At 43.8% G+C, this 19,530-nt stretch overlaps 1 protein-coding gene across 1 annotated transcript; it reads left to right on the top strand.

The window, feature by feature from the left end:
- The first annotated feature begins 9,776 nt into the window (after nt 1–9,776).
- DRD5 (dopamine receptor D5) lies at nt 9,777–13,290 on the top strand. The gene has a single exon (XM_006128269.5). The coding sequence runs from the start codon at nt 10,569–10,571 to the stop codon at nt 12,051–12,053; it is 1,485 nt and encodes a 494-aa protein (XP_006128331.2). The 5' UTR covers nt 9,777–10,568; the 3' UTR covers nt 12,054–13,290.
- Nucleotides 13,291–19,530: the final 6,240 nt, after the last annotated feature.

Here is a 19,530-nt window from a genome sequence, read left to right on the forward strand (position 1 = left end):
GAGGGTTGTGGTGCAGGCTCTGGTTTTGGATTATGGGATCTGGAGGGGAGGGGCTCTGAGCTGCTCTTGGGGCAGGCAGTTGAAATGTAGGAGGGGATTCTAGGTGCAGGCTCTGGGAGGGTGTTTGGATGCAGGGGTGCTCGGGGCTAGGGCAGGGACTTAGAGTGCAGGAGAGGGTTCATGACTAGGGTAGTCGTTTGGGATGTGGGCTGCAGCTGGGCACTGCTTGTGGCTCCTGGGTGGTGGTGCAGTGGGGTGAGAGGCAGCTCCAAGGCAAAGGGCAGGAGATGAGCAGCGGTGGGGGGAGGGGCAGCTGAAGTGCTGGCACTTGATAGCCTCTTAGCCAAACTAGTCAGGATCACCTGTCAGAGGCTCCAAGATCAACCAGTAGATTCCGATCTACTGGTTGGTGACCACTACTCTAGGACACCTGGCATTGGCTGCTATCTGAGGATAGGATACTGAGCTAGATGGATTTTAGGTCTGACCCAGTATAGCCATTCTCATTTTCTTATGGGTTGTGTGCATATACAAGTGACTTGCACATCCAAATACACTGTTTAATGTATTGCCCCAGGCAGCATCTGTGCAGTACCCAAGTTGATATTCCTAACCCCGAATAGGTAGGTACATGCTATTTGGGGGATGGCCAAGGGTATATGCATGTGTTAGTCTTTTATCACACTAGCGCAACCGAGCTCTGCCTGGGGGAGGGGGTGTTCAGAATGCTGAGACACATGTCCATCATCTTAAAAACAATTTGGCTTGATGTTTCGCTAGCAGTACTGAGAGCGCTTCCTTAAACCAATGTGGTAGTTGTCAAAAGATTTTTCTAATGTTTTCTTTCTGCTGTTTGAATGTAGTCAGAGAAGCCTTATTGATTTCAAAGAATCATTTGATTTGTAAAGCAAATTGAAGAAGAAGCTGGAGAATGGTTATTGCTTGGTTCAGAATACACAATTGCTGATTCTTGAAACTAACACCTTATCTGAAACAAGATTAGAGCCCAATAATAAATCCTAAACTGTAAAATTTAGTCCTAGGATAGGCAAGTCCATGAAAAGTGGAGCAACACTAAGATAGAAAATCTAACTACTTGGACAGTTTAGAAAAAGTGTCTTATTTTTCTGGTTCAGTACTTAGAACAGCCTAAGTCTACGTTATGCCCACTGCAATGATCTAATAGGGGCAACTGAAAATCAGGGGGAGCACTATATGCTCTGACTCCCCCTCTCCTGCACTACTTGCCCTCATGACTCAGGCACACCTCTCTCTCTCTCTCTCTCTCTCTCTCTCTCTGTGTGATAAGCTGTTAAGCCCAATTGCACCCTGTTAATACACCTGATGCACCATTTTTCTCTTTGTAAAAAAAAAAAAATGCCTTGTGAGGTTTATTTGAAAACTAATAACTTGCTAGTGAAATCTGTATAGAAAAATTATATTCAGTTATGAATGGCCCCTGAATGTTACTGCACATTCAAACCCACATACCCCTAATTAAGCAGGTCTATCTTGAACAAAGGAATGCATGGTTACCTTCAATGTACTGTATATGAAACTAGTAAACAAATTCCTCAAGACAACAAAAAGACAAGGCAAATCTGCATTTCTGCATACACAAGAAAAGAGAGAGATCCAAATGTCAAAGGGAGATTGGACTATAGAAGTGAAGAGCAAAAGCACCCCAGATATTCTTTCCATCTCTCTTGCTTAGACTATCACCTAAAGGAAACAAATCAAAGCAGCTCTTCAGACTTTGGGGTCAGATCCTGACTTGAGAATTCTGTCAGCAATGTTCCTGAGAACACGGGTTAAGGACTTCACGTTGGACCAAGTCTAGTTCAAATGTTAATACTAGAAAACATTTTTATCTTTTCTCTCATAATCATTTCTGACTTCAATGCCTTAGATTTTAAATGCAAGTATATTTCTTTGTCTAACTTAATTGGCAGTACCAAACATTTTACAACACTGGATTCATTTTGATTAATAAAACAAGTTTAACTATAATTTGCTACAATGGACCTACAATATCAGTGGGCTTGGACAGTGAAGAACACACTGGGGTGGGGTGGGGGGGGGGGAGGAAGAGGAATGGGGAATCTGGGACTATGAGTGTGTAAATTGGATGTAATAACTAAAACTGCTGAAGTGTGACTGGTGTGCTGCTCCATAGGCTGTCAGAGTCTGAGCTGCTGAACTGGGATTGTGGCTATACTGACACTCATGGTGTGACCTGCAGGCTGATTGCTATTATAATTACTAACTTGATTTACTGTTAGAGTATTGTGAGGTCATCCATGCCCTGTAGCCTTGGGGACAACACTTCACTGATCTGGACTGCATCCAGACTGCCATAGTCACCTTCCTAGGCAGGGGGTAAAAAGGGGTGGCGTAAAGCTGCCTCAAAGGCTTTACACCAACATGGATACTCCTTCACTGGGGTGACTTTTTTTTTTTTTTTGGCTGTCCTTCAGAGCAACTTTGTCTGCTTTGTTTTTCCAGAATAGTACAAAGTGGCTGGACTGGGAACCATGGAGTTTATGGGGTGCAAACAATACAATATGAAACAATGAACAGAACTTGAGTTCTGTTGTTCATGTTGAAACTTAATCACTCCAGCTGTGTTACAAATATTTGCATGTTACAAATATACATTCTGAACGGTTGGGTTGTCTTACATCCTTCTGGGAGGATCAACACTGAGGTCACCTCTGAGATTGACGTCCCTTTCAGAGCAGAGAAATCAATGGAATTAAGTATATATATAGCACTTAGTTAAGCATGTGCTAAAGTTGAAGAATGGACTTTAAACATATGCTTAAAGTTAAGCAGATGCCTAAAGTCTTTGAATAGGAGACAAACTAATATATTACGGCTCCCAACTAATTTTCATATAATTTTTCTTTCTTGCTTTTGAATCTGTGCTGGATGGAGTACTACTTGATGTAATCCTTTTACATTTTAACTCCAGACAGAATAGATATTAACTGCCCTACTGGTGTTTAGTGATTTCTCAGGTGCTAGTATGTATACATTTGATTGGCTATACCACTTGTCTGATCCCTGTATTTTTAAGTACATATTTTTCTGTACTGCTCTTCTGAAATGGATGCAGGCTTTGCTACATTAGAGAATATGAAGGACTAGACAAATTTCCCGAACCAAGAGGTGCACAAACTCTTTTCTCTCTGAAGGAGTCTAATTCCATTGCTTCCAATCTCTCAGCTGCATGAGAATCATAATTTTAACAGAGCAAAAAAGGACACCATGATTCAAGGGAGAGGCACAAAAGCCATTTTGTATATTTGTATTTCTTTATCTTCTATAGTCACCTATCTCTTTGCAGGTAACAGCCTCAACCTTAACGGACCCATGAAAAGAGATCTCTTTGTAAATTGATGCGGGGAACAGAGAAGATAGGTTACCACTATCTAAGTGCTGAAGATATTTATCCTAATCTCAGACTCTGGAAACATATGATATGTTATCAGCTCCTGTAACAACAGTAATCATCAAGCTGTTGCTGTCCCAGCTGGCTGCCATTGAAAATTACCTGCTAGAAGTTGGATTTTGACAAATCCATAGTGACTGTTAATTCCATCTGTAATGAGTCTGAAACAGCAACACGGCCTCCCTCCTACCCTGAAGAGGAAGGGCCCTCTAAGACACCTTGGTGGGAGGATCCAGCCTCACCTAGCTCCACCTGCAGGAAGGCAGGACTAAGATTTTAAGAGCTGAGAGCTCAGTTGAAGCCTGGCAGCTGAACAGGCCAGATGCCTAGCCCTAGTTCCTACAGTGAAGGGTCCAGCCATGCTGCATCCAACAAGAGTACTGGCCCAGGCTGCTGAAACCGCTGCCATTTTCCTGAAGACATGCTGAGACCTCCAAGCCCCGATGACTGGACCAGTCCACCTGGGCCCCTGCCTGAGCTGGAGCCAGAACCCATGGACACACTGCCAGCACCTCCATCCCCAGCTGACCCCAGGGAGCAGTGCCTGAGCTAGGTAGGTCCCCAGGGGGAACTGGGAAACAGCCCAGGGACAGCCAAATGCAGGGTGGCTGAAGAGATGGAGGTTGGGTGGGCAGTGTGTTGCAGTCTGGAGCCCTGCCAACCCAGTGGCTGCTGGGCTGCCACTGTCAGGGCTCTGGGCTGGGATGCAGTGGAGTTGGTGGGCCTGCATCCCCCCTGCCACCCTTCCCCTCGGGTGGCAGGTTCCCCATGTGGGGGCAAAACCCCTGCGCTTGTCGGCTCTTCGCCAGCAAGGAGACCCGACCATCACCTTGCTGGGACCTGGCTGGAGCTTTACCCTGTAACTGTTGTTGAACTGCTTGTGTTAAACGTTTGTCTGTCTGCCCTGCCCTGATCCAGGGCTAGGCCTTGTAAACTGATTGCCCAGGCTGTGCCCTGGGCTGGGCCTTTGACTGTTGGTCTACGGCTCTGCCTGGGCTGAAGGCTGGGCCTTGTTGGCTGCCTTGCAGCCTGCTGGGAGGCTTGAGTTGCTGACTGTTTGGACTGCTTGTTTGGTGCCTGCCCTGACCGAGGGCATGGCCTTTGGATTGTTGCTGGGCTGGGGCGGGCTGTGTGGCAACTGTGGCGCTGCGGTTTCCCTCTTGCAGGGCACTCTGGGGGGGTGACATGGCCTCCCGCTGACCTGGACCCTTTACACCACCTTACTACATTATGTGCTTGCAAATTGATTGCTTAATTATTTGCACCATAATATTTCTCTGTATTGAAGTTAAGATATCTGGCCTGTAATTTCTCATCTTGTCCTTGTTTCCCATCTCATAGATTGGTTCTATATTTGCCCTTTCAAAGTCCTCTGGAATCTCTCCCATCTTCTATGACTTTTTGAAGATAATTGCTAATAGCTCACTCAGCTCCTCGAATATTCCAGGATAAATGTCTTCAGGTCACCAGGGCCTGAAGACACACATCTTGTCTAAGTAACTTTTAACATTCTTTCCCTATTCTTGCCTCTCATCCTAAGTCGTTTTCATTGGCATTCATGATTAGATGTCCAATCACTAGTAACCCCTCTGGTGAAAACTGAAACACAAATCATTTTTGAACTTTTGGCAATTCCAAACTGCTTTATTGATTTTTTTTTCCCCTCCCCCACCCCCACTCCTCATTGGGCCTACCTTGTACTCAGGTCTTCCTGTTGCTTTTAATGTATTTCTAGAATGTTTTCTTGTCACTCTTTGTCTTTAGCTAATTGAATCTCATTTTGTGCTTTTTAGTTTCTAGTTTTGTCCTACATACGTGACAGAACTGGAAGGGACCACAAGAGATTATCAAGTCCAGTCCCCTGTTCTCATGGCAGGACCAAGTCTAGATCACCTCTGACAGATGTTTATCTAACCTGCTCCTAAATTGCCATCATTGGAGATTTCACAATCTCCCTACAGTTTATTCCAGTGTTTAACCACCCCGATGGTTAGGAAGTTTTCTCCTAATGTTCGCCCTAAGCCCCCCTTGATGCAATTTAAACCCATTGCTTCTTGTCCTATCATCAGAGGCCACGGACAACAATTTTTCTCCTTCCTCCTTGTAACACCCTTTTAGATACTTGAAAACTGCTATCATGTCCCGAGTCTTTTCTAAACTAAACAAACCCAGTTCTTTCAGTCTTCCCTCATAGCTCTAGACTTATCATTTCTGTTGCTCTTCTCTAGACCTCCAATTTTTCCACATCTTTTTTTGAAATATGGTGCCCAGAACTGGACACACTATTCCAACTGAGGCCTAATCAGTGCAGAGTAGAATGGAAGAATGACTTCTCGTGTCTTGCTCATAACACTCTTGTTAATGAATCATGTTTGCTTTTTGGCAACAGTGTCACACTGACTCGTATTTTGCTTGTGGTCCACTATGACCCGTAGGTAGCTTTTTCTGCTGTACTCCTTCCTAAATGGTCGCTTTCCATTCTGTATGTGTGAAACTGATATGTTCCTTCTTAAGTGGAGTACTTTACATTTGTCCTTATTAAACTTCATACTGTTTACCTCAGACCATTTCTCTAGTTTGTCCAGATCATTCTGAATTTTGACCTATCCTCCAAAGCACTTGCAACCTCTCCCAGCTTGATATCATCTGCAAACTTAATAATCATACTCTATGCCATCATCTATGTTGTTGATGAAAATGTTGAACAGAACTGGTTCCAAAACAGACCCCTGTGGAACCCCACTTGTTATGCCCTTCCAGCATGATTGTGAACCGTTAATAACTACACTCTGAAAATGGCGAGGAGTCCTGTGGCAACTTACAGACTAACCAAAGTGTTGGAGCATAAGCTTTCGTGAGCAAAGACCCACTTCGTCAGATGCATGCAGATTCAGACTAACACGGCTACCCCTCTGATACTCTGAAAATGGTTATGCATCCATCCAATAGTAGCCCCATCTAGGTTGCATTAATAGGGTCATGCGAGACCATATCAAGTCTAGGTATACCACATCCACCGCTTCTCCCTTATTCACAAGACTTGTTATCCTATCTCAGAAAGCTATCAGATTGGCTTGACGGGATTTGTTGTTTACAAATCCATGCTGGCTGTTACCTATCACCTTATCTTCCAGGTGTTTGCAGATTAATTCCTTAATTACTTGCTCCATTATCTTCCCTGGCACAGAAGTTAAACTTACTGGTCTGTAGTTTCCTGCGTTGTTCTTATTTCCCTTTTTTATCAATAGGCACTATATTTGCCCTTTTCCAGTCTTCTGGAATCTCTCCTGACTTCATGACTCTTCAAAAAAGATAGCTGAAGGTTCAGCTACCTCCTCTATCCAGTGCCTTGAGTAGTCTAGGATGCTTTTCATCAGGCCCTGGTGACTTGAAGACATCTAACTTTTTTTCTGAGTAATTTTAATTTTTATGATAACTTCTAAACCTACCCCATCTCCAATAGCATTCACATAACAGAATAATAGAACTGGAAGGAATCCAAGAGGTCATCAAGTCCAGTCTCCTGCACTCATGGTGGGACCAAGTGCTAAAATACTTGTGGTGTTTATTTATAGTCATCATTTGTAACTTGGCATAGCCTGCTTTGAGAGGCATTTGTAGTAGCATAGCCAATTTAAAATTTTATTTGTCTGCAAAATAACTGAGTTTATTATGGACTCTTTCTGCTTGGGGGAGGGGAACTAATAACTTCCTGAAATTAATCCATTAATTTGGCAGAGCTGTTAAGTCTTCTGTTTTTCTTGAGACTCCTAATTTCAGACTTCCAGAGCTAGACAAATAGGGAGATTAGACACATCGACTGCAATTCTGGGCCTCACGGCAGAAAAGTCAATGGACCACCATGAACACATAAACCGTGCCTATGCAGATGTGTTTGGTCTGACATTTGGCTGGTGCTGTTCCTGTGTTGGCTGGTGTCCAGTGAACTGCTAGCTGCATTGACTGGTACCCAGTAAGCTGTTGGCACAGCCTGGGCTTCCTCATACCCACCCAGATGCCTTAGCTGCCAGTATTTTCCTGCACGTGCCTAGGAGCTCTGCAGCCCATCCAGGTAACTTAAGAGGGCCCATGGCTCCTGGCTGCTGTGGCTGGTGGCTCCCAGGCCTTTAGGCAATTGCCCCTTTTGTCCCCCATTGGCAGGCCTCAGGGGCTTAGTCTACACTGCAGGGTTTTTGTGCAAGAAGCCTTTTGCAGAAGAGTTATTGCACAAAAACTTTGTGTGCAAAAGTGTGTCCAGACCTCAAAGCACATTGCAAAAGTGATGTGCTTTTGCGCAAGAGAGCATCCACACTGCATGGACATTCTTGTGCAAGAAAGCTCTGATGGCCATTCACAGAATGGCCATCAGAGCACCTGTGTTTTTTCTGATAGGGGTTCTTGTGCAAATACCCCTCTGGAGCTTCCACACCTGCCTTTTTGTGCGAGAGCTGTAGCGCAAAAAGGAGTTATTCCTCGTAGGGAGAGGAATAACTACCAGCAAAAGCCCTCTGTTCTGTCAATTTTTGCACAAGGGGGGAAAAAAACATGCTTGAGGTGTGGACGCTCCACCAGTTTTTGCGCAAGAACAGACGTTTTTGTGCAAAAAACCTTGTAGTGTAGACATAGCTAGGGAGACTTACCAGAAATCAGGGATGAGTGGAGCCCTGGAAATCTGTAGATATCCATTTTATAATTGTGGGTATCCACATATGTGGATGCAGCTATCCTCTGATCTCTATCTGCAACTGCAAAAACTAATTTTTGTATCCATACAGGGCTCAGAGAGAGAGGAGGAGCTGGGCCTGTAGATGACCTCTGATTCCAGCTCTTTTCTGTTCACCAGCCCAGTTCCCCAAATCTCCACTGAAGGAAAAGAGCCAGAATCATTGAGGCTCTTCTTTCCAGCTGCTTTTTCTACATGAGTTCCTATGGGCTCCCTCATGCTTATGGTCTTTAGTGGGTGCAGAGCAGTGTTCCCAGTCAGCTGAGCACTTGGGTAACTGCCCAGCAGAGTTTCATGTGGTGCCCAGCTGATTAGCAGAGTGCCCTCAGCTGATCACATGGAACAGCATGTGTTTCTATTGGTGGTGCACATCTGCATAATCCTCAGTGCACATAAAATGTATTCCACCCCAGGATGGAAAAACTGAGGGAACATTGGTGCAGGGCACCTAGTCTGATGTATGTCCCAGTAATATGCTCTCTGGCTGTGGGGGAGATCTTACATATGACTCATAGGATGGGAGAAGCTTTTGAAATGTACACCACAAACCTTGACCCAAAGAACTACACTTCTCTACCCTTGTGAGTGGACCCATGTAGGGGACCGTTAACATTAACTTCATTTATGTAGCTTTTTTCTTGGTTTGATTAGATCATTTTAGCACCAATCTTTTGTGGTGTCTGATCTCCATTTCTTGTGGCTGCTAGAATTTCCAATATGGGAAATTATCAGTGAAGAATATTTTAAAACCTGGAGTGTGTTAACTTCAGTTCCACTAGGGCACAGAGCAACCCTACTAACATTTTGTTGGAGACTTTTTTTTTTTTACTGACTCTCACAGCACGCCCACTATTGTAGCTGAACTACTGATTCTGTAGTGACAGTGGATGTGTTTGTATGGATTTAAAACATTTCATGTGGGATAACAGGTATTAACCCAAATGTGCAAATTTGATAACTACTTTCAGGCTCTCCATCTTTGTAAGTGTAGTAAGAGAAGCACACTTTTCATGAAAGCATCATTCAGCATCTTTTCTTTGGTCACTGAAATAAAAAAGCTTCTCCGTCTATGAAGTGTTGGTTCAGTTTCAATGACAAATTTTATTTTGTATTAAAATAATTGCAGTTTCTTCGGATCATCTTGAAGAGAGTATGGGACCTGTGCTTCCCTTTATTTTTATTTCTAGAGACTCGTTAAACTAGTATGGCTTTCTTTTCTAAAAATCCCCTTAAAATTCTGCTTTGACTTAATATTAGATCTATTAAATCTTGTCTTTTCTGTTCTTATTAGAGAACCAAGGAGTTCTCAGCTTTAATTTTAAATTAAAAACGGTCTGAATAAAAATCACTTACCGTCGAGCTTCTGATCTTGCAAAAACATATAGGCTTTACACAACTGAAAGTAATTCAGCGAGACTATAAACAACCTACTTTTGCAGGAATAAAGACGTAACTTCCTATATTTAGGACTAGCCAAACCCAATATAGAGATGTAGAGAATGATCTGCTTCATGTCTCTGTTAAGGGCAGTATTTGAATTTATATTTTGGCTAATCTTGTCTAGCTGCCTATTCCTTGCCTCTCGCTGTTTGGAGACACTAAATGCAGACATGGGCAAAAGGGATGGTGCCAGGCACCCCATGCCAGGCGCCAACCACTCCCTTCTGTTTCATGCCTCCGCTCTGCAGCACGAGGGCCTTGAGCACGTTTTCTCTGAGTCTTTTACCCATTCTGTAATCCTTGAAACTCAGAGAACCGGTCCGGACGTAGGCTGAGCTCCCCAGCCACTGCCGCCGGCTGCCTCCAACCTGCCTGTGTTGGAATCGGCCACTCCGTGTCCCCCGGCCAGTGGTTTTCAGCCCGATCCTGGAGTGTGAGCCCGAAATGCCACCGCTCGTCCCCCTCCCCTCAGTGCGGGCAGCTGCGCCGAGCCGCGCTCCCCAAAGTTCCTGCTGTCCCCATCGGGCTCAGGCGGCAGCGGCTCCGGACAGCGGCTCCCCTGGTTACTGAGCATGCTCGCTCACCGGAGCAAACCCAGCGGGCTGGGGAGCGGAGGCGAGAGCGGCAGGAGCAGGCACTTTAGCTGCAGCACGCGGAGCTGAGCGGGAGCCCGCCCTGGCTCCGGGACTTCCCTCCCAGCAGCGAGAGCACCAGGGCTGGGCTGCAGCGGCCGGCGCGGAGAGCAGGAGCGGACCCCGCCCCGCAGGGGAGCAGGGGTGCGCGGACTCGCGAGCACCGGGCAGCTGAGCGGAGCCCGGGAGGAAGTGAGGGTGCGAGCAGCAGGAGCGAGCAGCAGCGAACCCGGTGGCGGTGACTGGCCGGGGACCCAATGGGGCCAAGCGGCGGGCGCTCGGGAGAAGTGGTAGTAGCCCCGGGGGGAGCGACCCAGCCATGCTCCAGTCTCCAGGGGAGAATCAGTCTCGGCTCTCCCCGCCTCTCCCACTTTCGCTGCTGTTGCAGCAGCTTGGGCCGCCTGCAGTGGGCGCTGGGGAGCCGCCCGGGGCTCCGGGCCCAGCGCAGATGGTAGCTGGCAGCCTGCTCTCCCTGCTGATCCTCTGGACGCTGTTCGGCAACGTGCTGGTGTGTGTGGCCATCATCCGCTTCCGGCACCTGAGGAGCAAGGTCACCAACATCTTCATTGTGTCCTTGGCCGTCTCTGACCTCTTGGTGGCCCTCCTGGTGATGCCCTGGAAGGCAGTGGCCGAGGTGGCTGGCTACTGGCCCTTTGGGGCTTTCTGCAATGTCTGGGTGGCCTTTGATATCATGTGCTCCACCGCTTCCATTCTGAACCTCTGCGTGATCAGCGTGGACAGGTACTGGGCCATCTCCAGCCCTTTCAGGTACGAGAGGAAGATGACCCAGAGGGTGGCTTTGGTGATGATCAGCGTGGCTTGGGCTTTGTCAGTCCTCATCTCCTTCATCCCGGTCCAGCTTAACTGGCATAAGGGCGGGGAGGCTGTTGCTGATGGTGGGGGTGAACTTGACACCACCTGGGCTGCAGCAGGCACAGGCACTGGCACTGCCACCTGGGCGGAAGGGATTGGCACCACTTGGACAGCAGTCATGAGACCCTCTGAGGGGACCCCCAGCAGCAATGAGACCCATGAGGGACAGGCTGAGAGCTGTGATTCCAGCCTCAACAGGACCTATGCTATCTCCTCTTCACTGATCAGCTTTTATATCCCAGTGGCCATCATGCTAGTCACTTACACACGGATCTACCGTATTGCTCAAGTGCAAATCCGCAGGATCTCCTCCCTGGAGAGGGCAGCTGAGCATGCACAGAGCTGCCGGAGCAACCACGTTGACTGCCACCACCACACCAGCCTCAAGACTTCCATCAGAAAAGAGACTAAGGTCTTGAAGACCCTGTCAGTCATCATGGGAGTCTTTGTCTGTTGCTGGCTGCCCTTCTTCATCCTGAACTGCATGGTTCCCTTCTGTGAGAGCCCTCCTAATGACCCACATGCTAGCCTTCCCTGTGTCAGTGAGACCACCTTTAATATTTTTGTCTGGTTTGGTTGGGCCAACTCATCCCTTAATCCCATCATCTATGCTTTCAATGCTGACTTCAGGAAGGTTTTCTCCAACCTTTTAGGGTGCAGTGAGTTTTGCTCTAGCACTCCAGTGGAGACTGTCAATATAAGCAATGAACTCATCTCCTACAATCAAGACACCCTTTTCCATAAGGAAATAGTGACTGCTTATGTCAACATGATCCCTAATGTGGTTGATTGCAATGATGATCCTTTTGACAGGATGTCCCAGATCTCGCCAGATCATGAGATTGCCACAGATTCTGTGTGTGAGCTAGACTGTGAGGGGGAGATCTCTCTAGACAAAATAACACCTTTTACCACAAATGGTTTACATTAAATACCTTATCTACTTTTACTGGATTGTACAACAAATTATAAACACAGAATGAAAAGACTCCTGGACTCGAAGCTGTAATTTGGCCAGTCAGTTCACCCCAATTGTATCTAGCACTTTTAAGGTTTAGAAATTGCCACACAGAGATGACAAAACTAACTTAATTCAACATCCCCTAAATTGAGAGAGGACTAGGGAGTTAAATCAGCGCCACAATATTATCACAATTAGTTAATGTCTTTAAAAAGCTCTGAAGAGGGAAAGTGCTCTCAAAACATTGTGACTTATGAGAAGAGAACAGGTGTTGAAATGATATAGTCACTAAAAAATTCTTAGATTGTTCAGTTCTTGTTTTGTTTGAATTTCCTTTGGAGCTAAGGATTGGGTTGTTGGTGAATTATTTAAATGTACTTATTTCTGTTTCTTTCAAAACAACTTCTCTGTAATTCATGTTTTCCTAGGCAGTGTTATTGCCTTTGATGACTTGCCTGGTTCCGAAGATGAAAATAAATGTTAATGACCAAGAGATTATATTTCCTTCATTAGCCTGAAGATTTGCATTGTATACTCAAATTCCAGCATTTCTACTTGAATGATTAAAGTTACTTATTTCAGTAGCAAACTACAGTCTGTGGAAATAGGATGTTTGAGTTAATTCAGTGCACATAGGAAAAAACTGATTTTTATACTAGCTCTTTTTTGATACATGAGCTAGATTGTTACCTACTGTTTTTGTTCCTTCTCATTAATTGTCATGGATGTCTTTTATTAGTCATTATTTTCTGTATTTAAAATATCAAACAAATATACTTATAAAATATTAAATCTTAAATCTAAACCTGAATGAGCTTTTAAGAGTATGGTAAGCAAAGAATATCCTCCTATGATACTATGCACTAAACTATGTGTTTCCTATAATTAAGAAAATTGTCAATAATTAGTCATACCATGGTTGCTGCTAGGTTTTGCAGTTGCAATGAGCTCTCACAAATGAGGGTGTGGCTGTTGAATTTTAAACCAAAATCTAATGTTTTGATGAATCTTTAATTCAAACTTTTAACATGCTAAAGCTATTTAATGAGATTTAGGATTAGAAGGTTTTAATACAGATTTTGAAAAATGTATTAATTCTATTCAATCATTCCATGTACAATGAAATATTTTAGAATATATTAGAATAGTTATGCATATCTGCTCAGAAAATGGAAGAGAGTTATTACTTCTCTGGCAGTTTATTGAAGGGAGTAAATTAAATATTAAAATGCAATTTTAAGAGTTGGCTTTGTTTTATGAATAACAGTTGATTTTTTTTTAAGGAGTATTATTGCTCATTTTCCAATTCTTAAAGTTAGAGCTGAAATAAGACAAATCAAATTATAAATGTCTAAATCTCGGATCTTTATTCAAGCAGCACTTCTACCGAACACATTTGGAGTTTGGCTCAGAAAGTGATCAGTCCTTTTTTTATATATGCAGTATTTTTAGTGCACTGTTTGACATTAATTGGCTATGTTTTCACTTTCTCTGTTAATCACTGAGGATGCTTGCAGATCTCAGTTCATATCCTTTTCTGCCTATCTTTAAATTAAGGCAGCAGTTTTCAACTTATTTACCATTGTGGGTAGCAAACGTGCCCCACAATATGTAATATAAGCTTCATCCTATGCTATGTGATGGCCCTGAGGGTTGACATGGGTTGTAGTTGTATAGTTGAGAACCACTGGATTAGGATATTGTGGATCTAGTTTTGGAAAGTCATAGTCTCTTGTACATAATCAAGGTGAACTGACTTAGGGATCAAAGAATACGATCAAATGTATCCTCTTTGTAAGATTGTATTTACTCAGAGTAAAATTCAGTTTCCCTAGTTAAGTCAGAGTAACTGGGCTTTTCAGTGGAATGTCCAGTATGTGACGGTGGGAAATACACTCCTACTTAGGAGCCAGGTCTCTGCGCTTTCTCAGCTGCTACTGAAGTTTATGGGCTTGCATAGTGTTTGAGAAACATTGGGTCAGCACAGGTTAAGGGAAAATTAGGAATGTCTCCATACCCTGCATAATGATGAAGGGGTTCTCTACACAGGTCATGCGTAAATTAGCAATGATGGGAACATGTAAAGAGAGAGGCCACCATATTCTTGTTTATGTGGATCCAATGTGGAATTTACATTGTGTAAAGGACCAGGTGATGGTCTTTTTCTTTGAGAAAAATTCACGTGCGTGTTAGCTCTTATATTTGTTCCTCCCATCTCGATAAGACTATTTTCTTCATCAATCTCAAGGCAAACTTTAAAACATCAGCATACATAATATGAACCCAAGGAACATAATGGTTACAAATACAGAGTAATATGACAATCAGTTTGACTGTATGTCCCACAGGTGCCTGCCAATGTTTTCCCACCTCTTAACATCTTCCCTGTCATGTGCCATGTGAGCTGGTTCCTCCAATTCAATTTCTGCTTCACAAATACCCCTGATTTCAATTGGAGTTAGACAACTGAATATCTCAGGGTATGTCTACAGTAGCCCCCTTATTTGAACTAGGGAGGCTAATGTAGGCATTCGAAGTTTCAAATCGAGCCTGGGATTTAAATATCCCGCGCTTATTTGCATCTTCCCGGACGGTCGCTTTTTTTAAAAAATTTACAAGTCCAGACTAACTGCCCGCGTCTACACGTGGCAGGGACCTGGTAGTTCGAATTAAAGCCCCTAAATTGAACTACCCGTTAAACCTCATTCCAGGAGGAACAACAGGTAATTTGAACTACCGGGTCCCTGCCGCATTTAGACACGGACAGTTAGTCCAGACTTGTAAATTTCAAAAAAGTAATGACCGGCTGGGAAGATGCAAATCAAGCGCAGGATATTTAAATCCCAGGCTTGATTTGCAACTTCAAATGCCTACATTAGCCTCCCTAGTTCGAACTAGGGGGCTAGTGTAGACATACCCTCACAAGATCAGGGCCTTAGCCATGCTGGACCTCAGCACCTCATTTGTACGTTGAGGATAAATATTTTGCTACACTCCAAGAGTGATGTGAGGATAAGCATAATAATAGAAAATTAGGAATCTAGGAATTGCCATTGTATCCTGTCTCTCACCATGACTACTACTAGCAACTTCAGAGGAAGAAATCCTGTCATAAGCAGTTATGCAATAAACCACCTCAGGGAACATTTCCTCCTAGTCCTTGGTGGTTAGACTAGTTTATGCATTGAAACTCAAAGGTTTATATTCTTTTCAAAGCTCTTGTGTATTTTTTTAAAATTACTATTATAATTGGATGTGTGTTATCTTTATAAATCCTTTTGGAATCCTGCTAAGCTTTTGGCTTCAGTAATAACTTGTAGCAATGAGTTCCAAAGTCTGAATGTTATATGAAATGCTTTCCTTTTATCAGTTTTGAATCTGCATCCCTTCCTCTCCCCCCCCCCCCCCCATTGAATGTGTGTCTTATTATGAGAGTGATTTGGAAGTTCCCAGTCTGTTTATTAATATCAGTTGGTTTTTCTTTATTCACTATCTTACTGACCTATTCAAAGAATTCTAACATGAATGATGTGTTATATTCCACTGCAGAAATCCTGCTGGTTAGTCCCTTTAATATCATGTTCCTCTAGGTGTTTTATAACTCCAATTATGGTTTCAAAACATTTATTGGACTTAGTCTATAAGAGCTAACCACAACAGTACCTTTGTTGTGCTAAGATACTGTAGTAACTTGGATCACAAAAATAGTTAGTAAAATATTCTCCCATTTGACTTTTCAACGAGATGTACATTTTTAAAGAGACAATGCCTTTTATTTTTGATAGTAAGGAGAGACTCTTACAACACTTAATGCACTGTTGTGTGGAACACTACTATGATTCTACTTGAAACCTATTGGGCCAAGTGTTTGTCTGCAGTTGCTCACATGGTGGTAGTGCTTGGCGTTGATGGTCTTGCTTACAACTGTGCAAGTGACAGAGCATTTTGATGAGAATATTCCAAAAATAAATTGGCTTAATTAGCTTCTCTCAGATGAACCTGATGCCCTACTGTTTTAAGTGTTCTCTCATTCTAGAATTACCAAGACAATTTTTCACTCCTAATAGTTTTTACTGGAACAGCAAGTAAGGAGAGTGATTGTTACACATTTTATCATGCCTGAAACAATCTCTTCTTAAGTACCTTGTCTTTTACAAGATGTTTTATCTTGTACCTCCTAACATCAAAGCAGCATGAATATTCCATAAACGCCACCCTACTCCTAGCATGGTTTTTGTTCCCTAATTAAATATCAGAATGTTGGGTGAACCTGATTGTTTCTTTCGTTTAGCACTTGAAGTGTAGCTTTATGAAATGTATAATATATTTGTCCTTGAGTGATCCTTGTTTAGTAATCCCAGTTCAGTCTGATGGGTGGACTTCAAAATCACAGGTTTTTTTCTGTTTCTATATTTTGTGTTATATTTATTGTTCTGTAGAGTGGTAGAAAATTTTACATTGGAATATTTTATCTTTGCTGAATTACCACTGCATCAGCTTCAATCAAATGATCAGACCTTCAATTGTGGGCTGATCCAAAGCCTAGTATGAAGGTTGCGTCAGAGATGGCGAAGTCATCAGCAGTAGAATGTTTTCAATTAATTTATCTTTTTATGCAAATTTAAAAAAAACTATGCAGGAATCTCCTTAATTTTTAAGTTGTCCTTAGGAGAAGCAGCATAGATGTGGAACACTTTTATTTTAAAAAGCAGCAAGCTACTATAAATACTGCTTTAATATTCAAACCCCAAAAGAGATGTTTTTTTCTGAGACGAGGACAAATTTCTCAGTTTCTTTAAGTTGGATACAAATAGAATGCAGCACTCTTCCTCCCTTTTGATAAGCAGTATGTTCAGTGCATCACTCACAACTTTTGTTATGTTCTTTATTGTTGCTGTTTAACCATTTTCTACCTACCCACACTTTGTATTGAAAACTCTTGTTCACATTTTTAAAACAATGCTAAAAATTATGGGACTCCAAAATGGAGAGGGTGGGTGATCAAAATATAATCTCTGACATTTAGAGGGGTTAATCATGGATAAGTGCTGCATGCAAAGCAAAAGCGTGCAGAGCCTCTATGTGCTGTCCAGAAAAATTATCAAATTGCAGATGCATAAGGGCTGGGCAACATCCTTTCACTATATGCATGTACTTGCTTTCCTCTATCCATCCTAGGTGAGATCCTGGCTCTATGGAAGCCAGTAGAAGTTAAATCAACCCCACTCCCAATTTAAACTGTGATACCTGAAAAGGAAAAAAAGAAGTGATGGTGGTAGGTGTGAGTGATCATTTTGGAGGGATGTTCAGAGATGTGTGTGCAGGCAGGGCTGTCCTTAGGCATAGGCAGAATAGGCAGTTGCCTAGGGCAGCAGTATTTCTGGGGCACCACTCTGCCAGGAGCAATGGGAAGCAGTGGAACATGCAACAGCAGGGCTGCTGGGTCCTAGAGAGAGCCGAATGCGCTGCCTGCAGCACAGTCTGAGGGAGAGGATTGGCTGCTGGGGTCTCTGGGGAATTTTGGGCGAGGGAAGCCCTGGGTCCATAAATCCCAGCTCCTGCAGTCCTGTTACTAAGTGGCACTCTCTGTTTTCTTCAAACATTTCTAAGCTTCATGGTTAAAGAGAAAATCTTTGAGAGGAGATATTATGCATGTTGTGATTACATATTTATGTCCCTATGAGCATATCTGGATCTTTAAGAGGTAATTTTGGGGAAGGGGGGAGTGAGTGGGGGGGAGTGGAGAGGTGGAGAGGTTACAAAATAAAAGGAAAATGTACATGCTTTATGTAAATGATAGAATTTTTTGAAAATGAAGGGGAAAAGGAAGTTTGTATTAATATCAGAAGGAAAGTGATTAAAACATCAGATACAGTTTTTTTGGTGGACAGTATTTGCAAGTTTTCTGTCTTTTTTGCTAGAATAAAAAGGGGTGGGGGTACAGGAGTGAGGGCAGGGGGCTGGGAGAGTTGGGCAACTCAGGGCAGGGGTTGAAGGGTGCTGGAGTGAAGGCAAGAGGTAGGGGGCTGAGGGTTTGGTGCGGGGTGTTAGGGCAGGAGTCAGGGCAGAGATATGGGGGACTTTTGGTAGGGGTTACGATGTGTGGGCAGGGGGCTGGAAGGCTTGTGGAGGCAGCTCAGGGCAGACGGTGATAGAGTGAGAGCAGGGAGGTGGACTCAGGGCACAGGGTCTGGGTGGAGGGGGGACTAGGGTAGGGAGGTGGGGGAGCAGGAGTCAGGGCAGGAAGAAGGTGCAGAACTCAGGAGAGAGCTGGAAGAGATTACGGAGCTTACAAGGGTGACAGTGCTATGCTGACGACTCTCCCAGGGGGACAGAGCTTTGCTTTCCTGTTAGCGGCTTCTCCGGGGGGAGGGGTGAGAGGACCTGCATAGGCCGAGCCTGATCTCAAGTTTGTCTGGGGTGGGCAGGACTCCATGGACCAACCCTGGCCTTCAGCTGGCCCCCATCTTGCAGCTGGTGAAAGAGGGCAGGGTTCTTCATATTAATTTCCAATAAAACGTTGACCAATTTAAAAAATTATATTATTTGCATCATTCTGCCAATAAATCAGATTTTTTTCTATAGTGCTACTTCTTTAGTGCTAGTCCATCAGCATTACAGTGTGCTTAATTAAGTTAAACTGTTTTTATAACGTGCATGTGGCAAGTTTTCCAATACTGTAAGCTTATGTTTGTGTTGCTAAGAGCAAGTCAGGCATAGAGGCACCAGTTTAATAATCCCGCCTAGGGCACCATAAATCCTAAGGATGGCCCTGTGTGCAGGGGCCATTTTTTTACTCCACTAACTACAGGAATATGTGCCTTGGGCAGACCGTGCTGAACAAATTACAGCTCAATGCTGCTGCTTATGTTGCTGTATGTCCCTTCCATGGTGCGCATGAGCACCTCTCTTTTCCCCTGCTTTTACCCAGAGGAGAAACTAGCCTCTTCATCTTCAGGGCACTGCAAAATTGTCACTAATCTTTGACAGCCCTGTGAAGTGAGTAAAGGAAATGGCCTTTTAAAGAAAGCACTTTAAAGGGACTGCGGGCAATGGAAAGGTGGTGGTCAAGAAGGGTGACTGACTGTGAAAGGAAGGGCAGATGGAGCATTGAAGATCTTTACTGCTCATTTCATTACTATTTATGGTTTGGTGGGAACAAGTCTATTGACCTTAGCTCAAAAGTCAACAGCTTTGGTGGGGAATTCTGCAGTTTTTTGTTTTTTAGTAAGTATGTACCAGCACGGCTATATATGCCCTAGATGCACTTCTGCTCTTTGGCCCTGTACAGAGCTGCACCCCTTCCCCCATTTCTCTGTCCTAGTCCTGCAGCTCCACCCACAGTGTTGCTATGTAGCAGTGTTGATAAATGTATTTTCTCCTGTTCTTTAATTCAAATTCAGGGACCTACAGGAAACATAGGCATGATCTAGTCATGCATATTCAA

Source organism: Pelodiscus sinensis, chromosome 4, assembly GCF_052426305.1.
Source record: "Pelodiscus sinensis isolate ZL-2025 chromosome 4, ASM5242630v1, whole genome shotgun sequence".
NCBI lineage: Eukaryota > Metazoa > Chordata > Testudines > Trionychidae > Pelodiscus > Pelodiscus sinensis.

Bases quoted from the DNA above. Each gene is read 5' to 3' on its own strand.
- DRD5 (XM_006128269.5), top strand. From the start codon at position 10,569: ATGCTCCAGTCTCCAGGGGAGAATCAGTCTCGGCTCTCCCCGCCTCTC.